At 33.2% G+C, this 23,678-nt stretch overlaps 1 protein-coding gene across 1 annotated transcript in view; it reads left to right on the top strand.

Annotated features, from left to right (window-relative positions):
* Positions 1 to 23,678, top strand: part of LOC123007905 (lysine-specific demethylase 3A) — a 109,739-nt gene that overhangs the window by 38,285 nt on the left and 47,776 nt on the right. Inside the window, exons 4-7 of the mRNA XM_044403408.1 lie at positions 1,969 to 2,172; positions 9,282 to 9,366; positions 13,063 to 13,154; positions 16,049 to 16,184. Coding sequence (XP_044259343.1) covers positions 1,969 to 2,172; positions 9,282 to 9,366; positions 13,063 to 13,154; positions 16,049 to 16,184 — 517 coding nt within the window. The remainder of the gene's footprint in view (positions 1 to 1,968; positions 2,173 to 9,281; positions 9,367 to 13,062; positions 13,155 to 16,048; positions 16,185 to 23,678) is intronic.

Here is a 23,678-nt window from a genome sequence, read left to right as displayed (position 1 = left end):
TTTTTTAGCTCATTTTTCATCAAGGACTGTTTTTATTTAAAGAAATATTTGATTTATGCAAAAAAATTATTAAAAGCCGGATATAGACATTTTAGCCCAAGATTCTTTTTTTTTATTTTGTTCTAATAAAATTATTTACTCTTTAAAATCTGCATTCTTTCGTTTTTTTCACTCTTTGCGTATTGTAAGAAATTTTATTAAATCGATTCAAAACTTCGGAAAAATAGGTTTCAGATATATTTTTTCAGATTGATTATTCGATTTTACATATTTTTTTAAAGAATTACTTTTATTACAGGAAAAAAATGCAAAAATATGCTTATTTTGATTTATTGCATCCAATCTGGATTATTTTGATGAATAAATGCCAAAAATCACAAAAATGACTAATTTTGCTTATTTTACAAGATTTTATTCTATTGGGGCAAAAAAACCTAAAGAGGAAGTTTCCTTAACCTCTATAAGGAAAGTATTAATCGGCTGAAATTTGACCTACCTAAATTTTTACAATTCTGGACGAATTAAAACACAAAAAAAGTTGGTTTGGGCCATTCTCGGGCCATATCTCGAAAACGATAAGAGCTAGAAACTTGAAATTTGGTATGTAAGTTACTTGTAGCAAGGGGACGTAACACGAAACATTTGGTAAAAATCGGTCGCACCGTTCGGCCGCAAAGACTAAAAATCGGCCTTAAAGCGGGCGCAAAATTGAGGATTTTGAAGAAATTATTTAGAATCATGAAATATACCTTATTTATTTTGCCACTCGAATTTCCAACACTAAATTATTGTCGTAAGAATGTTTTCCAAATAAGTTGGATAAGGAAAGTCGTGTGATGTTCACACCAGATTTTTATTCATTCTTATGAAAAGTTAATGCTAATTAAGTGTCATTTTTTGCAAACGGAAAGCAAAATAATTAGAATTCCCGTCATTTGAGTCATTTTGTTGAATAAGAGGTTCAACAATAAAAGTGACTCATCGTCGTCATTGACTTTCACTCCAATATGGTCGATGGTGTGTTTATTTTCGTCGAGTAATGGGTTTGTTTTGTGACCTTTTGATTGTTACGGTGGCAATTAGGCGAAAAGAGGTCAAATGGGATTGCTTGAGTGCAGTTTCAGGACGCGTTTCAGCTGGGGTGTGGACTGAAACGAATGAAGGAAAAATTCCAACCGGTCGATGATAATTTATCGTCGACTCTCTCGGCAATAAAAAATCGACTGAAACGTGCTTCCTGCGATTACCTCGTTATATACTACACGCTTCTTCCGGGTATTTGATATAATCACTTGGAGTGTTATTTCATTCCACATATTTGACCTTGAAGGTATTCACGACAAGTATTTTCCATTTTTTGTTGTTTTTTACCCCGGAATGGTGCACTTTCGCTCACCCGGAATTTATTCGGTTTATTCCCCGTCAACTTTGCTATGCTAATGCGATTCGGAAAAGTTTTAAACGGTAAAATGAAGTTTTCTCGTTATAACTTGCTAAACTTGTTTACTGCAGAGTTTCTCATAAATTTTGTTTGGTGAGCGGTTAAGCGCACAGTAAAAGGTTACTCTTTCATCTATCTGACGAAGTTTGCCAATTTTCGAACCCACCATCACGTTAATGCGTGTTATTATTGATTAATCCTGCCGTCTAGTCGCCCACATTGTTTATATATGACCTGTTCAAAACCGGTTTCTACAATGCACCCATTATTATACCACAGTGGAGGCGTTATTTAATAGCTCCATCACATCAACCAAAACGAAATTAGGTGCTTCCTACTCGAAAAAACGTTTTGGCGCGTCTGTGGTTATTTCGAACGTTCTCACGTTATTATGGATTAGTTATCAGGATTAACGACATCCTGATGACTCAGTTAGTCGTAACGGCCGTCTATGAACTCGCGACCGAACCTGTTTCTTGCTGAATTGAAACTTTCTTGGTCGAGTTGTAAGACTGGTTTTTTTGCAGGAATGGGATTCGAGTTTAGCAGGAGTAAGGGAGTATCCGGAATTGAAAGCTGCTGTAAGACGATGGGCCGAACAACAGGACGGTCAAAGGATTCTTCTTACTACCCCTAGTGTTTTGGTGGGGTATCGAGTGGAGGTGTACAGGGCTGAGGGCACAACGCAGTGGTACACCGCCGTGATAGTGGGATACAACGAAGCTACAAGGGTGAGGAATAGTGATAAGATGGATCAAAATTTTTTTAGGAGACTTGAAATTTGGTATGTAGCACAAAACAATTGCTAATAATAACTTTATTTAACGGTCATATCCTTTAGTAATAATAGAAAACAAGCAACATATAAACATAATTAAAGAACACAAAATGACTAACTCAAAGAAACTTTCAGAAAACGCTTAAAGGATTTAAAATTAAAAAAGTCCAACTTGACACTGTACAGGGTGCTGCATTTTGGATGTCCGAATAGGGAATCTCCGAAACTAAGAGGTTTAGCCAAAAACGAGTAATCCATTCTGGGGCTCATTTTTTGAGGAAATAATATTGGTTAAAACCGCATCCCGCTATCGTCTTTTGTTTTCGACTTACAGACAAAAGTTGACATTTTGGCGAAATCTAAAAAAATTTATATCTTCGTTATTATAGAAGATACGGATTTGAAATAAAAACATTATACAGGCACTTTTTTACGAGGAATTTAATAATGTAGTTAACATTTTTTTTCAGTTATTAGTTTAGCCGTAATAAGATAAACTTGTATTTTTTTAAATGAAATTCATAGGCGGCTATGGCAATTTTGAAAAGCTTATTTTTTTCTGATCTAAAAAATATATATTTGTAACAAAATATTTTTTATAACTATACTTAAAAAGTGAAATACATATTTTGAGTGATAATAGTTGGCTCTGGAAAAACTATTTCACTCCAAATGTGTAAATAATAATCAATAAGAGTTTTGTGAACTGTAAAATAGATGAAAAAATAGATAAAATTATGAAGATTTAAAAAATACGATACGGTAGAAGCATCGAACAAATATCGGAGCACCTCAAAATTATTACATATTTTTAAAAAATCAAAAAATAGGAAAAACAAATGTGTCAACAGTCAACACAATTAGAAAAAACATTTTTTTGATGATCTAATGGAGGTAGAATAACGTTTCACATAGACGGAATTTGGGTATTTTAATAGCCATATCGTCATTTTTGTGTCATATAAAATATATTTTATTGAAGAATTAAACCGGCTTTTTTTACAACACTCTATGTATCACTAGAAGTTGCAATAGTAATGTTAGTTTAAAAACAAAGAAATGTTATTATTCGCCAATAAGTTGATTTAGGATTATTTTGTATTTTTTTCATTACTTATTGCTTAGAAAACTCTTTCACTAGTGACACTGGTTGAATATAATATAATTTAAATCCTTTTAGTTGAAGATGCAACATTTTTTCATGGCCAACTGCGAACAAAAATCAAAGATAATTTTTTGCTAAAATTGTATTATAATAATCTGTTACAAATATATATTTTTGAAATAAGAAAAAAACAAGCTTTTTAAAAATGACATAGCCATCTATGATTCCCATTTAAAAAAATACAAGTTTATTTTATTACGGCTAAACAAACAACTGAAAAAAAAATGTTAACTACATTATTAAATTCCTCGTAAAAAAGTGTCTTTATATCAAATCCGTATCTTCTATAATAACGAAGATATACATTTTTTTAGATTTCGTTAAAATGTCAATTTTTGTCTATAAGTCTAAAACAAAAGACGATAGCGGGATGCGGTTTTAAGCAATATTATTTTCTCAAAAAATGAGCCCCAGAATGTATTACTCGTTTTTGGCTAAACCTCTTAGTTTCGGAGATTCTTTATTTGGACATCCAAAATGCAGCACCCTGTACATGTTACAAATTCTTAAAAGATCATTTAGCGGAGAATTAAATAGATAATTATTATGTGCAAACGAAATTTTGAATAATTGGTTAGATCTGCTATTATACTGTGGAACGTCAAAATTAATTAAATTTAGTATTGAAGTATCATTAATCAAATTATTTAAAAGTTTATAAACAAAACATAAAGCCTGATATCTTCTTCTAATTTCAAGTGTAGAAAGAGACAAATAATTTAATAAAATATTGTAATCTTGCACATAATAAGGCAGCAACCATTTTATATATTTAAAAAACTTTAACTGTATTGCTTCAAGCCTACCAACATGAATTTTGTAATGTGGATTCCAGATTATCGAACCAAATTCGAGGATTGAAACAAATAGCATTTTGATGGAATTAAAATTTCTAAACTCACGACAATAACGTTTTATACACCCAAGTGCCTTATTAGCTCTACAAATGATAAATTCAAGGTGTTGAATAAAAGTTAATTTACTATCAAGTAATATACCTAAATCTCTCACAGACTGTTTTACTGTAATTTTTGTACTATTAATAAAATAATTCGGTAGGGTTGGAGAGATTTTCCTGCTGAAAACAATAGACTGACACTTTTCAACATTTAAAAACATTTTGTTATTTGCACACCAGTCTTGTAACTTATTTAAATCAGATTGTAGTACAGACATGTCACGAGATTCCGAAACCTTTCTAAATATCTTAAGATCATCAACAAATATACGATAATCACTATCAAAATTACATCCTATATCATTAATAAAAATAATGAAAAAAAGTGGACCCAAAACAGATCCCTGTGGTACACCTGACATGTGACCCCCAATTTTTACTTGCTGGAATCGATCAGTTAGATAACTGTGAAACCACTCTAAAAGCGAACCAGCAAATCCATAAACAGACAGTTTTTGTAATAAAATGGAATGATTGACTTTATCAAAGGCCTTACTAAAGTCGGTATATACTGAGTGTACCTCCATACCAAGACCAAAAGTAATAAGTAATAAAATAATTCGGTAGGGTTGGGGAGATAATAAATTCATATTCAATTCATTCAATAAATTATTGTCGCTATTAGGATGTTTTCCAAATAAGTTGGATAAGGAAAGTCGTGTGATTTTTTCTTGCAAGAATGCGGTTGGATTCGCTCGCTCTCTCGGCGCCAATAACAGTTATGCACATTCTCTTTTTTGCCTCTTCGCCGACGAATGTGCATCATTACCAACGGCGCAACTTTGACCCCGACTTTGCATAATTGCGAGCGGGAGGAAAGGCGCATTTTGCATACATGCACACCAGGGCATCAACCGGTAAAAATGAAAGGTGCTAACCGAACGTGATGGAAAAGTTTCAACTCCTCCATTGTCTCAATTCGCGGATTACTCACGAATACTGATAAGGAGAAGCGTAGATAAGCGGTTTTTGATCGCCAAATAGTATGTAGGTCATCGTGACTTGGCTGATAAGACCACAATTTTGCTTTGTTCGAAAAAAGAGATAATTTGGAGTAATCCATTTGATGAAATTGGATCTAATTTTTTTTTAATGACGGCTTAGATGGCAAAAGTTGCGAAACGGTCAAGTAGAATTTTTAGAAAAAAATAAGTGCCCCACTTGCCCCAAAAAATTTCAGCTATTTTCAATCCAATTTTAAACTATTTCAATACAGAACTCATTCTAAATTAATGTATTTTATAAAAATAATTGCTTTAATCTCAATTTTAGACTGAAATAAAGCAATTTGTGATAATAATAATAAATGCTTAAATAACAGTTTTCTTCCAAAATAAAGGAATTTGAACTATTTTCAACACAATTTTGCTTTGAATGTAGCTTTTTAAAACAATGTTTTTACGCTAAACTGTTATTAGTCGATTTTGCTTAGTTTTAGAAAAAAGACGTTTTTTTTGACGAAAACAATCACCTTTTAAAAATTTATTACACAAAAACTAAGACAGCTAGAACAAATTTTTTCTTACTTCTGCAAAGAAGAAAGTACAGAATTTAAAGCTGTAGCAATTTTTTAGTGTTTTGCATTTCTAAAGATTAATAAATTAAGAAGTTTGTTAAAAGTTAAATAACTTAAAAAATTTTAATGGAACACCCTATTTTTTATTTTTGCATCTAATAGATTGATAAATTGTCTATCTGAAAAAATTAACTTTTAATGTCTAGAATTGATAAATGAAAAAAACATTCAATATTAATTGTAGCAACAATGATTATCAATATCTGAGCATTGTTGATACTATGGCAATCATAGTAATTCCACCACGAATCATTTATCCGTTGATTTATCTAAAGATTGTAAAAGTCGTTATAAATACTGAAATTCGAATTATTTTATTGTAAAAATAAAGAATAATGGATTCAGTTTAACACAAAAGTGATTATTAAGTGATATTTCTTCCATCTCTTGTGCAATTGTGCACTTTTTGGCTACTGAAACAATAGTAATTTTTTTTTTAATGTTTAACGTTAAATATCTTTTTATTTTTGATTATAAACACCTAAAAGTAAATAATTTTAGAAAGACAATTTAATAATCTTTTAAATGCAAAAACAATAAATAGGGTGTTCCATTTAATTTTTTTAAGTTATTGAACTTTTAACAAACGCCTTCATTTTTTATCTTTGCAAATGCAATATACTAAAAAAATATTACAACCTTATAGCTTGTACCTTCTTCTTTGCGATAGTAAAAAAAAATCATTCTAGATGTCTTAGTTTTTGTGTAATAAATTTTTAAAAAGTGCATGTTTTCGTCAAAAAAACGTCTTATTTTTAAAACTAAGCAAAATCGACCAATAAAAGTTTAGCTTAAAAACATTGTCATAAAAATCTACATCAAAAAACGCTAAGAAACATAAGGTGTTTCATTTAAAAAAACACAAGTTTGTATTGTAACTTATTTTTGGGACACGCTGTATAGTTCAAAGTAATTTTAGGCGATGGATTAGATTAGTATCTATCAATGTCCTGTATAATTTTTTTAAATTTCACCATTTAAATGTCACTAATGGACTTTCTCAACTAGCTGGAACATCCTGTATAGCTCAACTTTGTTTTTTTTTTTGAATTTTTTGATAGTGGCCTGGGTGGTATATAATTTACCAACTAGCCAGATAAGTGTTTCTCGAACAAAAAATTTTTTTGAACATCCCTTTCATTTTTATCAGTTATATATTTATTTTTATCAGTTGATGTTTCAGTAAATAAAATAATAAAATAAGCACTAAAATACTTCTACCGCCTCCAGTTTCCGTATAGATATTTTTTAGACGTTAAAGAATCATTTCCAAAAAAAATTGTTAAAATTGTTTTTCGATCCACCTTAAAATTCGTGTCAAAGTTGAATCAAACGGAAGAATGAAATAAATTCTTACCCATTGCAAATTCCCCGAATTCCTCCACTTTTCGACCGCAATGATTCAGCGAAAAGAACGAAATGTTCTCATGTCGTTTTGTCAGTTTCGATTTATTTTGGTACACGATAAACAATGTTTGATTATTGTTCCAGTTTGAGCAACAAGCTCTCGTTTCTCGGAATTATTGTTCCGCATAAATAAAATATTATTAGTTTCATGTTCGACCTTGTTGGCATTTTGATCGAAAAAGTCGTGATTCGAGACAAGTGAGGGTGAAAAGGAAATAAATTAAATTATATCCGAGTTAGAGGAGTTGAAAACTTGGTGTATTCATTATGAAAGTTTCCTTGAGGAAAAGTTTGTTTTCAAACTTGGTTTAATGGAGATAGTTGAGTTGAGGAGACAGCCAGACACGTGCCCGACTCCATTTTCGTGGATAAAGTTTACACAAGTTGCAATTTGGTGAAACTTTCAAATCGATTTGAGGTGGCAAAACCGCAACACTGACGAAAACTCCTAAACTATCTTGGCAATCATCCACGGACAATATTTAGATTTGCATAGAATTTTCTATAAATCAAGCCCGGGTTATATTTGTGGATTGGGTCGGGTATAAATAATGTTTTATTTATAGACTAATGTTTTTGTAAACAGTAAATTTTCCGCTGCCCGAGTGGGTTTTTTGCCGACTGGCGTAATCGCCACAATGATGTTTTTATACCGTTTCATTTGCATTAATTATCAGATTTCTAATTTGTTCCAGTTTATTAATTAAATCCAATATCTGGCTCCTGTCTCATGATATAGGCTGTATTATGAAAAACGCCCCAAGCCATAACTCCATTATTTTTAAAGTTATGACAATACTTCTTACAACAAAGTTGAACATTTTTTGCTATCTATCGTTTAGGATAGACGCTAAATTAATGCTATTTTCTGTTTCACCGGAAATCACATCAACTTTATTTTTTGTAATGGAACACCCTGTATATTTTACCACTTTTGGATTCCTTGTTTAATTGTCTTTTAACAGGTTTTAGTACCATATGCCTAAAACTAACCGTTCGTGAGATATTCACCAAATAATGTATTTATTAAAGTTGGCAGTGGAAAAGAATAATATCAAGTAATGTTGACAAATATTATTCCTTTGCATTTTTTCTTATTGTTTTTACACTTTTTAATGTTAATCATGGATGATAATGTGTTAACAGACATATTTTGAATAAAATAAAAATTGTGGGAGAGCACTACGCTTTTACACTGGGTGATTTCTGATGAGAGACGTTCCAAATCGTCGAAAATTTAAGCGACTTAAAGAAAATTTGAGGATGTTTTGGGCTTTTAAAAAACCCAAATTAAAACATCTCCAATTTCAAAGAGATACAGAATTAGATAGGTATTGAAGAAAATGCAAGAACATGAATTCAAGAAATTGCAACTAACGTTGGCTTATCGCACGCAACTGTTCTAATTTGGGTTTTCTAAAAACCCCAAACATCCTCAAATTTTCTTCAGGTCGACGAATTGGATCTTCTCTTATTGGAAACCGCCCAGTGTAAAGGCGTTGTGGTCTCCAACTATTTTTATTGCTTTCAAAATATTCCTGAATCATGTCTGTTAACACATTATCACCACCAGAACACCAAAAAAGTATAAAAATAATAAGAGAAAATGCAAAGTAATAATATTTGTCAACATTACTCAATATTATTGTTTTCCACTGCCTATTTTAATAAATTTTTAATTGACTCATATCTCACGAACAGTTGGTTTTAGGCACATGGTACTAAAACTTGTTAAAAGACAATTAAACAAAGAATCCAAAAGTGGTAAAATATACAGGGTGTTCCATAAAAAAAATAAAGTTGATGTGATTTCCGGTGAAACAGAAAACATCATTAATTTAGCATCTTGCCCAAACGATATTGTATTGTCATAACTTTAAAAATAATGGAGTTATGGCTTGGGGCGTTTTACATAATACAGCCTGTATAACCTGAAAATAACTGAATTTTTTTCAGGACCTGACTGTAACAGACGACACGGTTTTGGAGGAGCACAATGAGGATCCAGCTTTGGTCCAAATGCGTCTCATCGGCGACGGAGGTGAGTGAAAAAAAATCTCGTGCAAATTCTCAGTGCAATGTCCTAGTTTCAACACGCAACGTTGAATAATAAAAACGTCTTCCTTTAATATATTCTCTGTCTTTCTCACAACGAACGTTTCGAGCGACTGAATTACGATATGAATTATTCATGATGGACATAAAATGTAGGTATTTATTCATATGGAGTGCGACGTCCTGCTTGAGGCAATCGGTAGTGAACCGTACGATCATCTCGAGATAAGAAAAATCTCCTCAACACCCACCACATTCATAACGGGGAATTAACGACGCCTCTAATTGTCTCTTTTCAAACATCAAAGAGGTGATTTTTTTGAAAATAATACAGTCGTTGCACTTGACAAGTGTCTTATCGAAATTATGAACTGATAAGCGTAATGTTTGTTTAATTATTCATTATTCCATTTTGGACTTAATTCAAATATCAATATTTACACGTGACGTAACATTTTGGCACACAAGCCAAATCTGGGTTGGCATTCACTGAATCTTTGCTTTTGTTACAATTTCTAAACTCAGTATTATCCAATACGTCTTATTAGAGTGAGAGGTATTGACCTCTACATAAATAGAAAAGAGAAAAGAAAAGAGCGTTTTTGGCTAATTTTGTGAATTTTAGGTGAATAAACAGAATCATTTTGAGTTATTTTTACATGAGAAACAAAATTGGTGGTTAATAAAACCTTCAGAAGGTGTAATTAAAATATTTGGCTCTAGGTAAATAATAATCGTGTTCAGAAATGTATTTTTAATGTTAAAATAAAAAACACATTGATATTAACACACTATTTTTCAAAATTAAAAAATAAATCGCAGTTCAAAAATTCTGAAAAAAATTTCATAATTTTCTTTGGCATTAGCAGTAATATAGAGGTGCGCCAGAACTCGCGCCCCAGAGAAAAGGTAAGATACCAGGAACATGGAACAAATCTGGCTTATTTTTTAATATTTTGTTGAGTAATTGCCAGAAATCGCCAAATCGACTTATTTCTTTTATGAAGACTTCGATTTTTTTACAAGATTTTATACAATCGTGACCTCAAGAACTGATTCTGAATTTTCTGTTTTGGATTATTTTTTTTTGTTTAGCTTATTTTTTAGCGAGAATTTTGAGCAAATCATATAAAAAGCTTAATTTTTTTGTTGTTTATCAATAAACTTGTTCAATTTTTACACAAAATGTAAAAATAAGGTTTAAAATAAGTTATTCTGGCTTGTTTCAGGATTGTTAGAAATTTGGTTTATTTTTTTTGAAGTATGAAGTATGAAATCGTAAAATTGGCTGATTTTTTCAATGAAAACTTTGTTTCTTTTAAAAGATTTTATTAAATTGAGGTAAACTATTGCGAAATCTGTTCACAAATTATTTTGGCTTATTTTGTTCGATTTAGCTCAAAAAGATTTATGCAAAAAAAAAACAAACAGTCAATTATAAGCTGGAAATAGACTTTTTACCCCAAGAATTTTTTAATTTTTTTTATTTTTTACATTTTTTTGATTTCTTCACTCTTCGTTTTTTATATTTTGCTTATTGTAAGAAATTTTATTAAATCGATTCAAAACATTCTAAAAATAGGTTTCAAATTGAAAGATGAATACATTTGAAAAAAATATATATAGGTGGCTGTGCATTTCAAAAAGCAGATAAACAAAAACCATATTTCAAATGATGCGCAGGGAAAAATAAAAATCGACCTGTTTCAGGATTTTTTACAAAAATCGCTTATATTCAAATTATGAATTTTATTTCAGTTAAAATTCCACTGTATTTTTTTCAAGCAATTTGAACAATATAAAAAAATAAAAACTATTGAATTTTGCAATCCGTTACAAATATTCAAAAATAGAAAAAACTCTGTGATACTGTGTCTGAGGTGCTAATTTAATTCAGGAACAACATTCAATTGTAAAGAAACCAATTTGTTTTCTGTTTTTCTTAAAAATTCAATTTAATCACTAAATTCTGGATCAAGATTATTATTACAATTTTTTTACTAAAACTTTATTTTTATTCATTATGTTTTATATTATTTGTACTTGCATGTTTCATACATTTTTACCCAAATTTTTTTATTTTAATTCAAAAATGCCATTTAAAATCTCAATATTAAATATCTTAAATGCGATTTTGTTGCACAATTCTTTTAATACATCTTTGTGAAAAAAAATCTTCGGATTGAAACATGAATTTCCACGAATTAGCTATAACATAGAAAGTGGTTTTGCCTTTCCTGTCTCAAAAAAATTGGTGTGAACATCACACGACTTTCCTTATCCAACTTATTTGGAAAACATCCTTACGGTGTTGGAAACCTAACGTTTGCGTTAGTGCCACCTGCCGGATTACACACGAAATAGATCACATTTTACTGTTTAATAAGGTATATTTCATGATTCAAAATAATTTTTATCCCCATGAATTTATTTATAGTATCTTCAACCGTATAATTTTGATTTTTGGTCTTTGCGGCCGAACGGTGAGACCGATTTTTACCAAATGTTTCGTGCTATTAGTAACTTACATACAAAATTTCAAGTTTCTTATAGGATAAGGAAAGTAAAAATATTTAAAAAGGAAAAAATACAAAATATGAACATAAACAAAGCATTGCTGCGTTCACAAAATACAAAATAAATAATAATGTTTTTTAATTTAAGAATCCACAAGAATAATTTAAAATTTATTGTATCACTACCAGTACCAGTTTTTGATATTTAATCCTGAAAAAAAATCGTATTTTAGTTATGTTTGTGTTTTAATGCTTATCCTGTTGCTCCTAGATAAACCAAATTGAAATTATTAATAAAAATACATTAGTGTAGCTTTCGACAATATTAAAATCAAGCAAAACGTTTAAAATAAAAGAGAAATTAAAAATAATTGCTTTGACAACTTGCTATATCTTACTATAATATCGCTGTCTTTGTTTACGCAACGACAATTCTCATATTTACTATCTTTCTCTAATGGTTGGGGTCATGGCGCATCTAATCGCTATTATCGTGGCTAAATTTAACAAGAGACTCAAAATTGTTGATTGTTTATCTTTGATAACACATTCTGTGAATCAAATGTTGTAGTAACAAATTCCATTTATTTTTATAGAATTGTTTGTTGTGTAAAGTCACTGTAGCGTCAATAATTATTAAATAAATGAGTTTGAGCGGAATTCCATTAACATCCGACCTCTGGCTTATGTCATGTCTGAAGCGCTCGAGGGATGTAAAAGCCCGCTTTGGGAGTCGCAAAGTAATTAATAACAAATTTAGTAGCCCGAAACCTTAGCGAACTTCTCCAATATTATTTTTTCGCGATTCTCTTTGTAAACTTTGACACGATTAAAATGAGTTTGCCGAACTTTTTATTAAGATATATATTGATTTTTATTTTAGCAGAAACTTGGGGACGCAGCACGAAACAATTGGTAAAAATCGGTCGACCTGAAAGACCAAAAATAAATTCATGGGGATACAAATTATTTAAAATCATGAAATACACCTTATTACACAGTAAAATGTGATAAAATTTAAAATCTATTTCGCGTGTAATCCCTCAGGTGGCATTAACGCAAAGGTTAGACTGAATTATTGTCGTTATTAGGATGTTTTCCAAATAAGTAGGATAAGGAAAGTCGTGCGATATTTTCACCAGATTTTTTTATCTGTTTGTTTTCAGTGGTGGAGTCGATCATGCGCGGGGAGAACGTGGGTATCACCCCTCGGAGGTCACGATCCGCCGTGCTACAGACGCAGTATCAGCAACAACCGGTAAGTTGAAACGAAAAAAAACAATCAAGGACACAACAAGGGCTCTTGTCGTTTTTCTTGAGAAATATGATGATCACATTATTTGCCATTCATTAATACCATTCGTGAAGGTCGCATTTTATGTTCTGGTTTTATTAATGAACAACCAGTGGCTTTTTTTCAAGAGAAAATTACTCATTTATCACGAAACAACATGGTAATAATTTTACAAATATGTAAATAAAAAAGCAGACTTGTCAAGGTTTCCACTGTTTTTACCCACATGTTTAATTTTAATTACCTTCGCGTGAAATGTGATTTACATTTAATTATAGAGAAGAACAGATTGGTATGGAAATGCAATAATTTATTATTACGTATATTTATTTGAATGCATTATTTTTCTTGCCAATTCAATTAATTGACTGTGTGGTAGACCAGTTTGTGTGGGAACTACCAATTTAGTTGTTGGTGTTTTTTCCAAACTGCAAAGACTTAAAAGTGAAGTAAATTACAATTTTGAATTATTTATGATTGAGCGTAAATATAGGAATTAATAAGACCTCTTTTCCAACGTATTGATTAGCTGTTAAAAGCAATACGAGAGGTTGTTTTACTTTAAAATTGCCTTGGCTTGGCTGTCTTAACGGTACTAACTTCCATGTTAAGTCGTGTTTATTTTTAGAAAGATGCGCAAATTACAATTAATAATTGTCTACATGGAATTTACAAACAAGAGAGCAAAATTTATTGTAGGTAACCACAAAAAGCTATTTTAATAATGGGGGCCAAGGTCGTGGTCAGGTTTCAGGTAGAAAACCACCCTCGAAGCCCCAAAAACAGGTGTAAAAAGGGAGGTCGTCGACTGGGGAGCGCCGAATGACTAAGATAATAAGACACATGTCTAATAACGAAACAACTTTCTCGCCATTGCTATGCTAATGTAACACACAGGAAACGCAAACGAATGCGTTTAATATTAAAAGATACTTTCCATAATTTACCGTAATTTCACACTGCGGGCCAGATTACACGCCATTTCGTAACACAAGGTTAACCAGAATGGTTTCTTGTGACTGCGGTTTGATAAAATAAGGGATTTCAATTTTCTATTTAAGTTTGTTTCAAGGTGATGTAAATGTTAACGAATACAATAATTATGCAAACATTTGTTTGGCAAATATGACTTGGAGATCGGCGGAGCCAATGACTCCAACAACGAAATAGATTAACATGTAATTTGGGGGCGACCTTGAGCGGTGAACAATCTGTTTAATTAAAGCAAAACAAATTTCTCGTTACAATATTACCGTGCCGGTAAATTGCGCTCACTTCAAGCAGGGACTGCGCTCAGCGAATTTTTGAACTGCGCTCAGGTCAATATGTCTCAGCGTGATGTAAAGATAAATTCCCATGCCATGAAAATAGGAATAAATTTCTAAATAGGTTATTATTTATAATTATATTTGGTCAAACAATTTTGCAAAAGTCGATCGTTCTATTTGCTTCTCTTTTAATTAAAACATACCTTTTAATTTAGGGTACTTGTTGTTGTGATGCTACTGAGCGCAGTTCACCTTAAGGATCCTGTTTTTAAAACTGAGCGCAATTCGGCCTGCCCCACACATCCACAAGCTTTCGTGGGATTTCTCTACCATCATTGTGTGATGTTTTTTCATCGTTACATAATCCGCACTGTCTTAGGAGTGTCGGAATGAGTGCGTGGTATGTGTGTGTCATTTTGATAGACGTTAAATGATGCAAAATGGCTGACCTCGTCGTCCTATTTATGGTTCATCAGGCGGGTTCACGGTACCGCACTGCGCACGATGCTGAAAATAGTCGCTGTTTTGTGTATTTTGTTACAAACTTAAATGACCAGACACACAAATTTCATTAAAATAATTAATAGCTTCTTGAAAAACACACAAAAAGTGCAAATTTGTAAACAATGTTGCGGTTGTTGGCATTTATGCAAACAAAACATTGTTTAAACTTAATTCACTATTTCCAGTTTACGTCCATGCACGAAACTCATGTTTTATTTAACGACTCGGCGAGGGCTACTTGGCCCCAATCGGATTCCTCGATAACCACCCACGTAAGGTCACAGAACTTGCGACTAAACTGCGATATTTCAGGCATGAGTAATAAAAATTCGTCGGTCATACCACAAACCAATTTGGGCCGCAATCCAGTATATTATGGAATGCAACTGCGCTTCCGGAATGTTCCCAATCTTGCTAATTAATTAGTGTGAAAACCTGAAACTTTGGTCTTATTCCGTGCCCCAAACGCAATCAATAGGTCCGTTTCCGCATCCCCGATAAATACCTAAAGCGGCAAAGCGTCTCGTCGTGTTTTTTTCCCTTTGAAATTGCTTGCAGTCGATGTCGGTGAGCGACTGCGCTCGAGTTGCCGCCCTGCCCAGCCGTTGCAGCACTCCGCCCCAGACGCTCCGGTCGCACAACGTTTAGCGGAGCTTTGTGAGCACGTTGTTCTTTGTTCCGCCGCGTATAATTCCAGTGCTTTCTTCTAGTTCTAGTGCTGTGTTGTGATGTGAAAAGCGTTTTGTGGATGAGTCAAACGTGAAGTAAGTAGCCCCCGGAGGCGGCGATCGATACCGCCAGGTGGCTTCTCTAATTACACACCGCCCCCACGAATTGGGGACTAATTAGGCGGCGCGTGCTCGCGATTGCATTCACATGCCGGATTTTTCCGGGAAATGCCGCGCCCGGAGTTATGCTAATGAGTTGACCGGTTTAGCTTGAACGACTAAAGTAAGGTCATGAAGGATTCAACTTTTGCATCTAAAACTGTCTCATTTTGTTATCTGGGGCCCCGGAAGGCTGTTTCCATTCTTGCATATAGTTAGGTCAAGCGTGAGACTAATTGAGTTAATTATTGCCATCCAGAGCCGTGTTGTCCGAGGATTATCAGTGACCTCCACGAGTAGTGTCAACGGCAGGAAGCATCATCAGCGATCTGGAAAGTCTACTTTCGACGTCGCCTCCTCCGTTGGAGGAACATCGCCGGAACCGCTCGATAAAGGTGAGTCTTTATATGAAAATTTTGTGCGTGATTGATGACTTCCTACAAGTCTTTTGACCCGCTCGGGGTCACTCTCGAGATGTGTTCTCGATTGCAATTAAGACAAAATGGCCGACTGGTTTATTCGTGTTCGGTGAAGCGTGACTGTTGTTCCCACAACAGTATTTTTAGTCAAAAGTGGAGGTTTCGAGGAGGCTCTAGGGCCAGATGCTCGCGCAGCGGGAGGGTTCTAAGGGATCGAAAATATCTGGCGCCTACGCCAAAAACTCACAACATTAGAAAAACAACAATTGATGGCCCCAATGACATTCAAGGTTAAGACACTTGGGACCAATCGTGACACGCCATGTGCCCGCCATTCGAACGCCGATGCGTGACGTGCACTTGTCTGCCCGGCGATTGTCGTTTGTTTGGCTTCCGGCCAAAGCCAACGACGATACTTAAAACGATTTATGCGTTAACTACCGGAATTTCCTTTGACTATGCCAGACTCCTGCCAACTTTGTGTTTATTTATAATGCAATAGGATCAAGAAGAGGGGAAAAAAACTCAAACGCCCACTACACATCACCATCAAATTATGGAATTAGATCGGTCGTGGGGCGAGGGGTACCATTAACCGTGACTATGCGATCCGCCCCAGGCTATCGGGATGGGCACGATCTTACCATTACCGGCAGTCAAGGTTGGCCGGTAGACACCCATATCTTGCAGCTTCCCGACCGGAATTTTCCACCAAGTTGTAAATTCGGGTGCCGGTAAACTGCGCTCACAGTGGATTGCGCTCAGAAAATTTTTACTATGTGAACTGCGCTCAAGCTAAAGAAAATAGGGATGAACCAGTTGCAAAAATGCACTTGCATTACAAAATAAACAAAAACAAAATAGGTTATTAATTACCTTTACTGAACACAAATAGTTGTACATTAAGTGTTTTAAAAAATTCGGTCAAACTTATAAGATAGACATTTCTCAAAAGTGCTCCCGAGCGCAGTTCACCTTAAGGATTACCGACCCTTATTAGCCCCATTATTTCTAAAACTGAGCGCAATTCGCTCTGCCCCTAAATTTGAATCCTGTTGAACGTGACCGAAATGGTTAAAAGCCGACGTCACGTTCTCGACTCTGGGGTTGTTTGTGGCGGAAAAAAACCGTTATGACGTCAATCGTCCACCAACTTTGACCCATTATAACTTCGTAGGAGGGACCATTGCAAAAATGATGCTTGGTTTTTTGCCCATTAACTGTTAACGGGATTTACAACTAACGGGTTTCCCGCCTATATCCTGTAATATGATCTTCTCTTCTACTGACATGTGTTACATGTTCAAGTTGAAATATCTATTGTGGGGGTTGGGTTGTGAATAGTTTCCGCGTTATTTATGAGACGCTGAAAGCGTCTTTGTTACCCACAAATTGCATTTTTTGTAGTCACATGAAAAAATTTACAGTTTGTTGTTAATAAACTAATGAATAATGCAAACGCGCAACTATTGACTTGACCCACTTCATTCACCAGTTAAAATCGTTATCACTTTCCTCCGAATTTCATTAAATTTTCAAGTGTTGAAAGCTGACGCAGCTTTTTTAAATAATTCAATTGATGCAAGTGGGGAAACATTAATTATTTCCATTGATGAGAACGAAATTAAAAAAACATCAAGTCAAAGAGTTGTGTTTGTAAGATGATTCACTCGGTTTTAAAACAAACAGAATTGCAGTTCTAATTAAAGCTGAGTCGGGTTATGGAGGAGGAAGCCGCCCATTGCAGGGGCCATTATGTACCGCTAAGCTATTTTCCGTGCCGTCCGCCCAGAGCAGAGATTGCGCTATTGATTTAGTGCTTCTTCGTGCCCGGATGAACGCTGAAACGTCGCCTTTTCATGAAAAATCTCGTTTTGTAATCGACTGAAATTTGACCTACCTGTCTGTAAACAGCTCGAGAACGATAAAAGCTAGAAACGTGAAATTTGGTAGTGCCGAAACATTTGGTAAAAATCGGTCGCACCACAGGGATACAAATCATTTAGAATCATACCTTATTAAACGGTAAAATGTGATAGAATAATAATAATAAGTTAGTTGTTGGCCACAAGGTCACCTTCAAGCTGGCTTTATTTTATTGTGGTGGTCATTAATCATGAATGAGAAGGGTCTTTATCGGTCACCGTCAACTCCCCTGTAGATTTTCCACAACGATAACAAATATTGCCACAGCGATAACCCAAATTGTGTGTAATTTTTTATCTAGTGTTTGAAGAAGGTCCCCAATTAATTGGCGCTTTCGATAAAACAAACCCCACCTTTGATTAGTCAAAATCAAGGTTATTTCGAAGGGTTGTCGACCTTGGACGATGATTAGAGCCCCGAGGGCCGGTTTCGTTTACCTGCGCCTCCTCGCCTTGGCGAAGAACATACACAATGGTTTAATTTATATGCAGGAGCTGCAGGAACCAGCTATGGAGATGTGTGTCTGGAATTGCGAATTTGCCACAATTAAGATTGCCTGGAGGTTGTTTCAGTATTTTTTCGTTATGTTGACTTGTGTGCAGGTTTGTTTAATTTAAACTGAACGTTTCGGTAAACAAACACTTTGTACAAGTTGATTCCGCTTAATTTTCCTGTTTCAACTACAATAATAATTTTGTGTTTGAAATTCGGGCGCTCTCTTGTTCGTTGTTTTGTTGGCAGTATCAGTTGTTGTTTGTTGGAAAACTCTCAGTGGAGCATGCAACCGACATATTAAACTTTTGCGCCCTCTCGGATTTCTGCTATAATCCATTGAACTTGATTAAGACACTCGACTGTAAATGTGGACTTGCAAAACTAGAAAACCTTGTTGTCGACAATTTATTTTAATTGAGTGTTATTTACGTATAATCGAAAGTGAGTATCGATAACAAAGAGTTGATAATAACAACAGGAACTGTCAATCGAGATATACACACACAAAGACGAGTCGTAATTACTTTTCCAGTTGCGTCATTGCCAACACAAACAAAAAATACATAAACGAGATGATAAACATTTGCAAACAGCGATTATGCGCTTGTGGAGAAAACAATGCGACCTTGTTTGTGATATTCAACACATAAACGTGGTTTGTTGCTCAAAATAGCATCAAATTTTAATATTATTGAAGCACAAGTTAACCGTGATCATTTTTTTGTTTGGATTAAATTGTTATTAATTTTATTAAAATTACTGCTTTTGAATTTGAATTCAATTTTAAATTCTTTGGTACTACTTTGACCTTTTTCATGTTCTACATGTTGTTAGTTTCACGGGCAAAAATCATGTGTTTAGAAATTTTTGTTCGATGAATCTCAAAGTCAATTAAAAATGCATGTTTTTCAATTTTAGAAATGGGAAGAATGTCTGGCCTATTAGCAGTTATATTACTGTTTGTAGTTGTTTCTAGAAATGAATCTGGTTTATATTTATAGTAAAGCGATTTATTTTAAATCAGACCAGAATTAAAAGCTAACTAAGAATGAATTATTTCGCCAACATGCATGTATTTTTTATCATTTTTTGTATTAATTATTTAGTCCTCTATTGCAAAAATAAAACCTTTGGTTTCAGCAAAAATATTTGTTTTTGTGAACCAAAAGTGTGAAGCTTTTGTTTACAGGGTGTCAGATGAGATACCAGGAACATGGAAATGTTTTTATTAAACAAAATATGATTGTGAATAAAATAGTACATACAAATTTCGCTTAGAATTCATTACAGAAATATTTCCCCTCTCGGTTGTAATATACTATTGTCTATTTAACTCGCAAAAAGGTTTTTTTTTTAATTTAGTAATATTTCTACATAATTGTATTAACTTTTATCAGTTTAAACTTTCTTAAAAAATATTTTATTTGTGTTTATTTAGGTACATACAACATATTGAATGTAATGTTTTTATTTAAAACACACTTCTTACTAATTCAAAATATTGACTATTGAATGATATTTGTATCAAAAATTTAGAGAATCCCTGATTTTCTATTTTTAGATGAGAAGTCAAGGGCTATGAAAATCAAAGTTTAAAAAAAAATTTGTTCCTTTATTTCATTTTTCTTATTAAACGTATTAAGTTTCTTTATTTTGTGAAATATTTCCAAATCATTATTTGGAATATACATGAATATAAAGGTTTTTTTAAATTATTTGTCTTTAGAAAATAATAATTAATATAAATTAACGTAATGTAAAAAATGAGATCGTATTTTGAACACGAAATTTTGTCTTGTTTTTGAATTATGCGATTTTTTTTGTCAAAACTGCAATTTATGTACCAAAAATTGTTTGAAAAAATAAAATACATATGAAGAAGATAGTTGTAATTCTTAGATCATAACCTTTATGAGAAAAATAGTTTTATAGTGGGTTGCTATTTAAAAAAATATTTTATATCAATAGCAGAAAACAAAATAAAATCTCGAAATATTTTATTCTTGATAAAACATCACATCAAAAAATAAATAGTTTAATCAAAAAACGTTTGGTTCTATACTTTTTATTCACCTGGTAATAGCTATTGTCTAGTTCTTTGAAAAACCATGTAAAGACTTTTCTTTCAAATTCTCTATAATTACATTTTTGGATCAATAAAACTTACTCAAACAAATAGCTTTAATCAAAATATTATTATTACTCTGATCTAAGAGAGAAAATGTGTCTTGGTACTATAGAAATAAAATAAATTAAAAAAACCACGCCCTTCATTTTCTTTTGATGAAGAAAATCTTTCAATGATGTTTTCTAAACTGAGTAAACAGTGTTCTGATTTTAATATCATAATATCAATGTTAGTAATATCTGTTTTTGTCCATTTAATAACTACAAACGAATAATCTAATACCGGTATTGCAAATTTATTTATATTTAGCTTTTCTAAGATTTTTTGAATGTAATTGTGATGATTTGACTGTTTGAAACCTAAATATTTATACAAATCAACATTATTAAGACTTTAACTTATACTTGAAGAACTATTATTATTTACCATAAAGCATCTTTTATTCGAAGTTTTAGGAAGTCTAATTTTTTTGGGTTATTTTCTAAGACACTTGATGTGTTGTAGAATTGAGATACCCTAGCTTGTCGAGGCCAAAAATAAAAATCCCCATTTCGTTGCATTCAAGGAAGCTGAAATGCTCGGTTTTAATCAAATTGCGCTCGAATTATTGTTCCGAATAGCAACGTCTGTAAAGTTCTGTAAGGGATGGGGGTTGCTATAGCGACCATCAACCCGTGCACGCGCTGAGTCACACGATTCTGCTATAATTGGGGTTGGAATGTGGATGGAGGAATCCATGAGAAAACAAAACTTTTCCCTCATTGATTTAAGTAAATTACAATGAAAAGACATAAAATTTTTTGGGCCCCAAGTTGAATGATTTGCAAAATAAGATTAATGACGTGTTTGAAGGATGAGTAAACACTAGAATGTGGAAAACATGTTCTAATTTTAAAATTACAGTGAATGAAACGTGTTTAGTTTCATTGGGTAAAAATTTACGACTCGAAATCCAAATAAACTTATATTTGTTTACTTTATCATTTAATCCCAGATAACACGAATGCGTCAAATGATTTTTTGCTAATCACAAAGTGTAACAGTGTCATTTCCGATGTGATAATTTGTTTTGATTATCGAGGTCAGTTTGAATTTTTAGTGTCCTTGCTTAATTGCTACGTGATTTATTAGAAATTCGAACGTTGGCGTCTTTGTGATTAATATTTGGAATTTTTACGTTTATGGCTTGTTGTGTGGGAGGTATATGAAATTAAAACTTTTCTAATCAATATTTTAATGTTTTTTTCGCCACGGAAATCCGCTTTGATTGCCCGCAATTAAACGCCTTTCACTAATACAATTATCGAATAAAAAAGTTTATAATTACTCAACAGAGATTTCTAATTAATTTCGGTACGAAATTCCTCACCTTGACTTTTATTCAAACTAGTTTCTCATCGCTACATGTTAGATAATCATGTATTCTGAATTAATTAGAATTGGCTAACAATGCAAAAAAATTCTTCGGTTCACAGAAACGTTACGCTTGGTAATTAACGAAATATTTAGTGCATTTGTGACTCAACTTTGGGTTGAAGAAGAAAATACATAGTGTGCATATCCTTGGTACCAATTATTCGGTTAAATGAGGTTGCAATTTTACGTTACGCAACAGTTGATTTGTTATTGTTAATCGCTTATCATCGTTTCCATTTAGATAAATTACACGTTTCTAAAAATAGATTTCGACAAGGCCACGTTTTTTCCGTTCAAATAATAGGATCAGGTCAAGTTCATGTTAATTTTTACACAAAAAATAAATTACCTGGGTTTCAGGTAAGCCCCAAACCGGGTCCCTTTATGGTGAAACATTGGCCCGCATAAAGGAAAAGCTTAGTCATTATGGGTGACCCAATAGTGAAACAGATTCGATGGTGTTGTAATTTCATGGTGGAAGCACAAAGAACACCGTTAACCAAACGAATTGTGCTTTTTCAGGATTAAAAATAAACGCCCCAACTTTTACTATTACAAAGTTTGCAAAAGTTTCAAGTTTTTCTCCCAGTTTCAAGTTTGTCTTTGAAATGACCTTGCAGTGTTTCGATCGAAGCGCTCGTCACGAAAATAACACAATTCTCGTCGTTGAATTTGAATGAATCAGCCCTCATCAATATTAAAGTGCCATAATAGTCACCTCCGTTGAAGACATGCGTTGAATAACGATGATGTCTCATACCAGGATGTTGTTTGTCTGTTGAGTATTCAAGTGTCCACGGAAACAGCTGTCGGGGCTTATCCCTCGAGAAGGAGCAGGTGATGGCGCACAATCCGGTTTAGGGGGGCACATGTGTCGATGGAATGCGACTTTAGCCCGCGCACAGGGGCAACCACCCGCCAGACAGGTGATTGAAGGGGGCTCTAGCAACCCCAAGACAAGTCAACGAACTTTTCCACCAAAAGGGTTGTTGGTAACCTTGATTTGGGCAATGATAAATAACAGTCTCTCCCACGCGAAAAGTTGGGGAAATTTGGTTTTGCAACTTCAGCAAACAGCAATCGAAATGTATAGTCTATATAATTTCGCGGGAAAGGACATTTTAGTCTTGAAAAAAGAAAATATTAATAAAATATAACAAATAAAATATCTATTTCCTCATTAACCATTTCCTTTTCTTGCTAAACAAAGTATAATTGTATAATAAAACAAAGGAGAATAGCAAAAGGGATCAAAATAAAGTAACGCAAATCCTTACAATAACTCAAAAGTTTAATTCAAAATCTGTCAAAGGAATATGAATTTATGTTGACAATGATTATATTTTTTTGACCGGTTGTGAAGCACTGGGGCCTAAAAAGTTAATTTTAATGTTAGTCGATGTATCTTAACTTCCAAAAATTATAATGAGAATATTTAGAATAATTGCACATATCTTACATGGGCGTTGTTACAATTTTTTTTAGAAAGAGGCAATCTCATCGCA

This window comes from Tribolium madens, unplaced genomic scaffold (genome assembly GCF_015345945.1).
Source record: "Tribolium madens isolate multiple individuals breed KSU strain unplaced genomic scaffold, Tmad_KSU_1.1 Scaffold_3;HRSCAF=73;Tcas5.2_LG2, whole genome shotgun sequence".
NCBI lineage: Eukaryota > Metazoa > Arthropoda > Insecta > Coleoptera > Tenebrionidae > Tribolium > Tribolium madens.
Note: the sequence above shows the minus strand (reverse complement) of the source record. Positions and strands in the feature narration are given on the sequence as shown.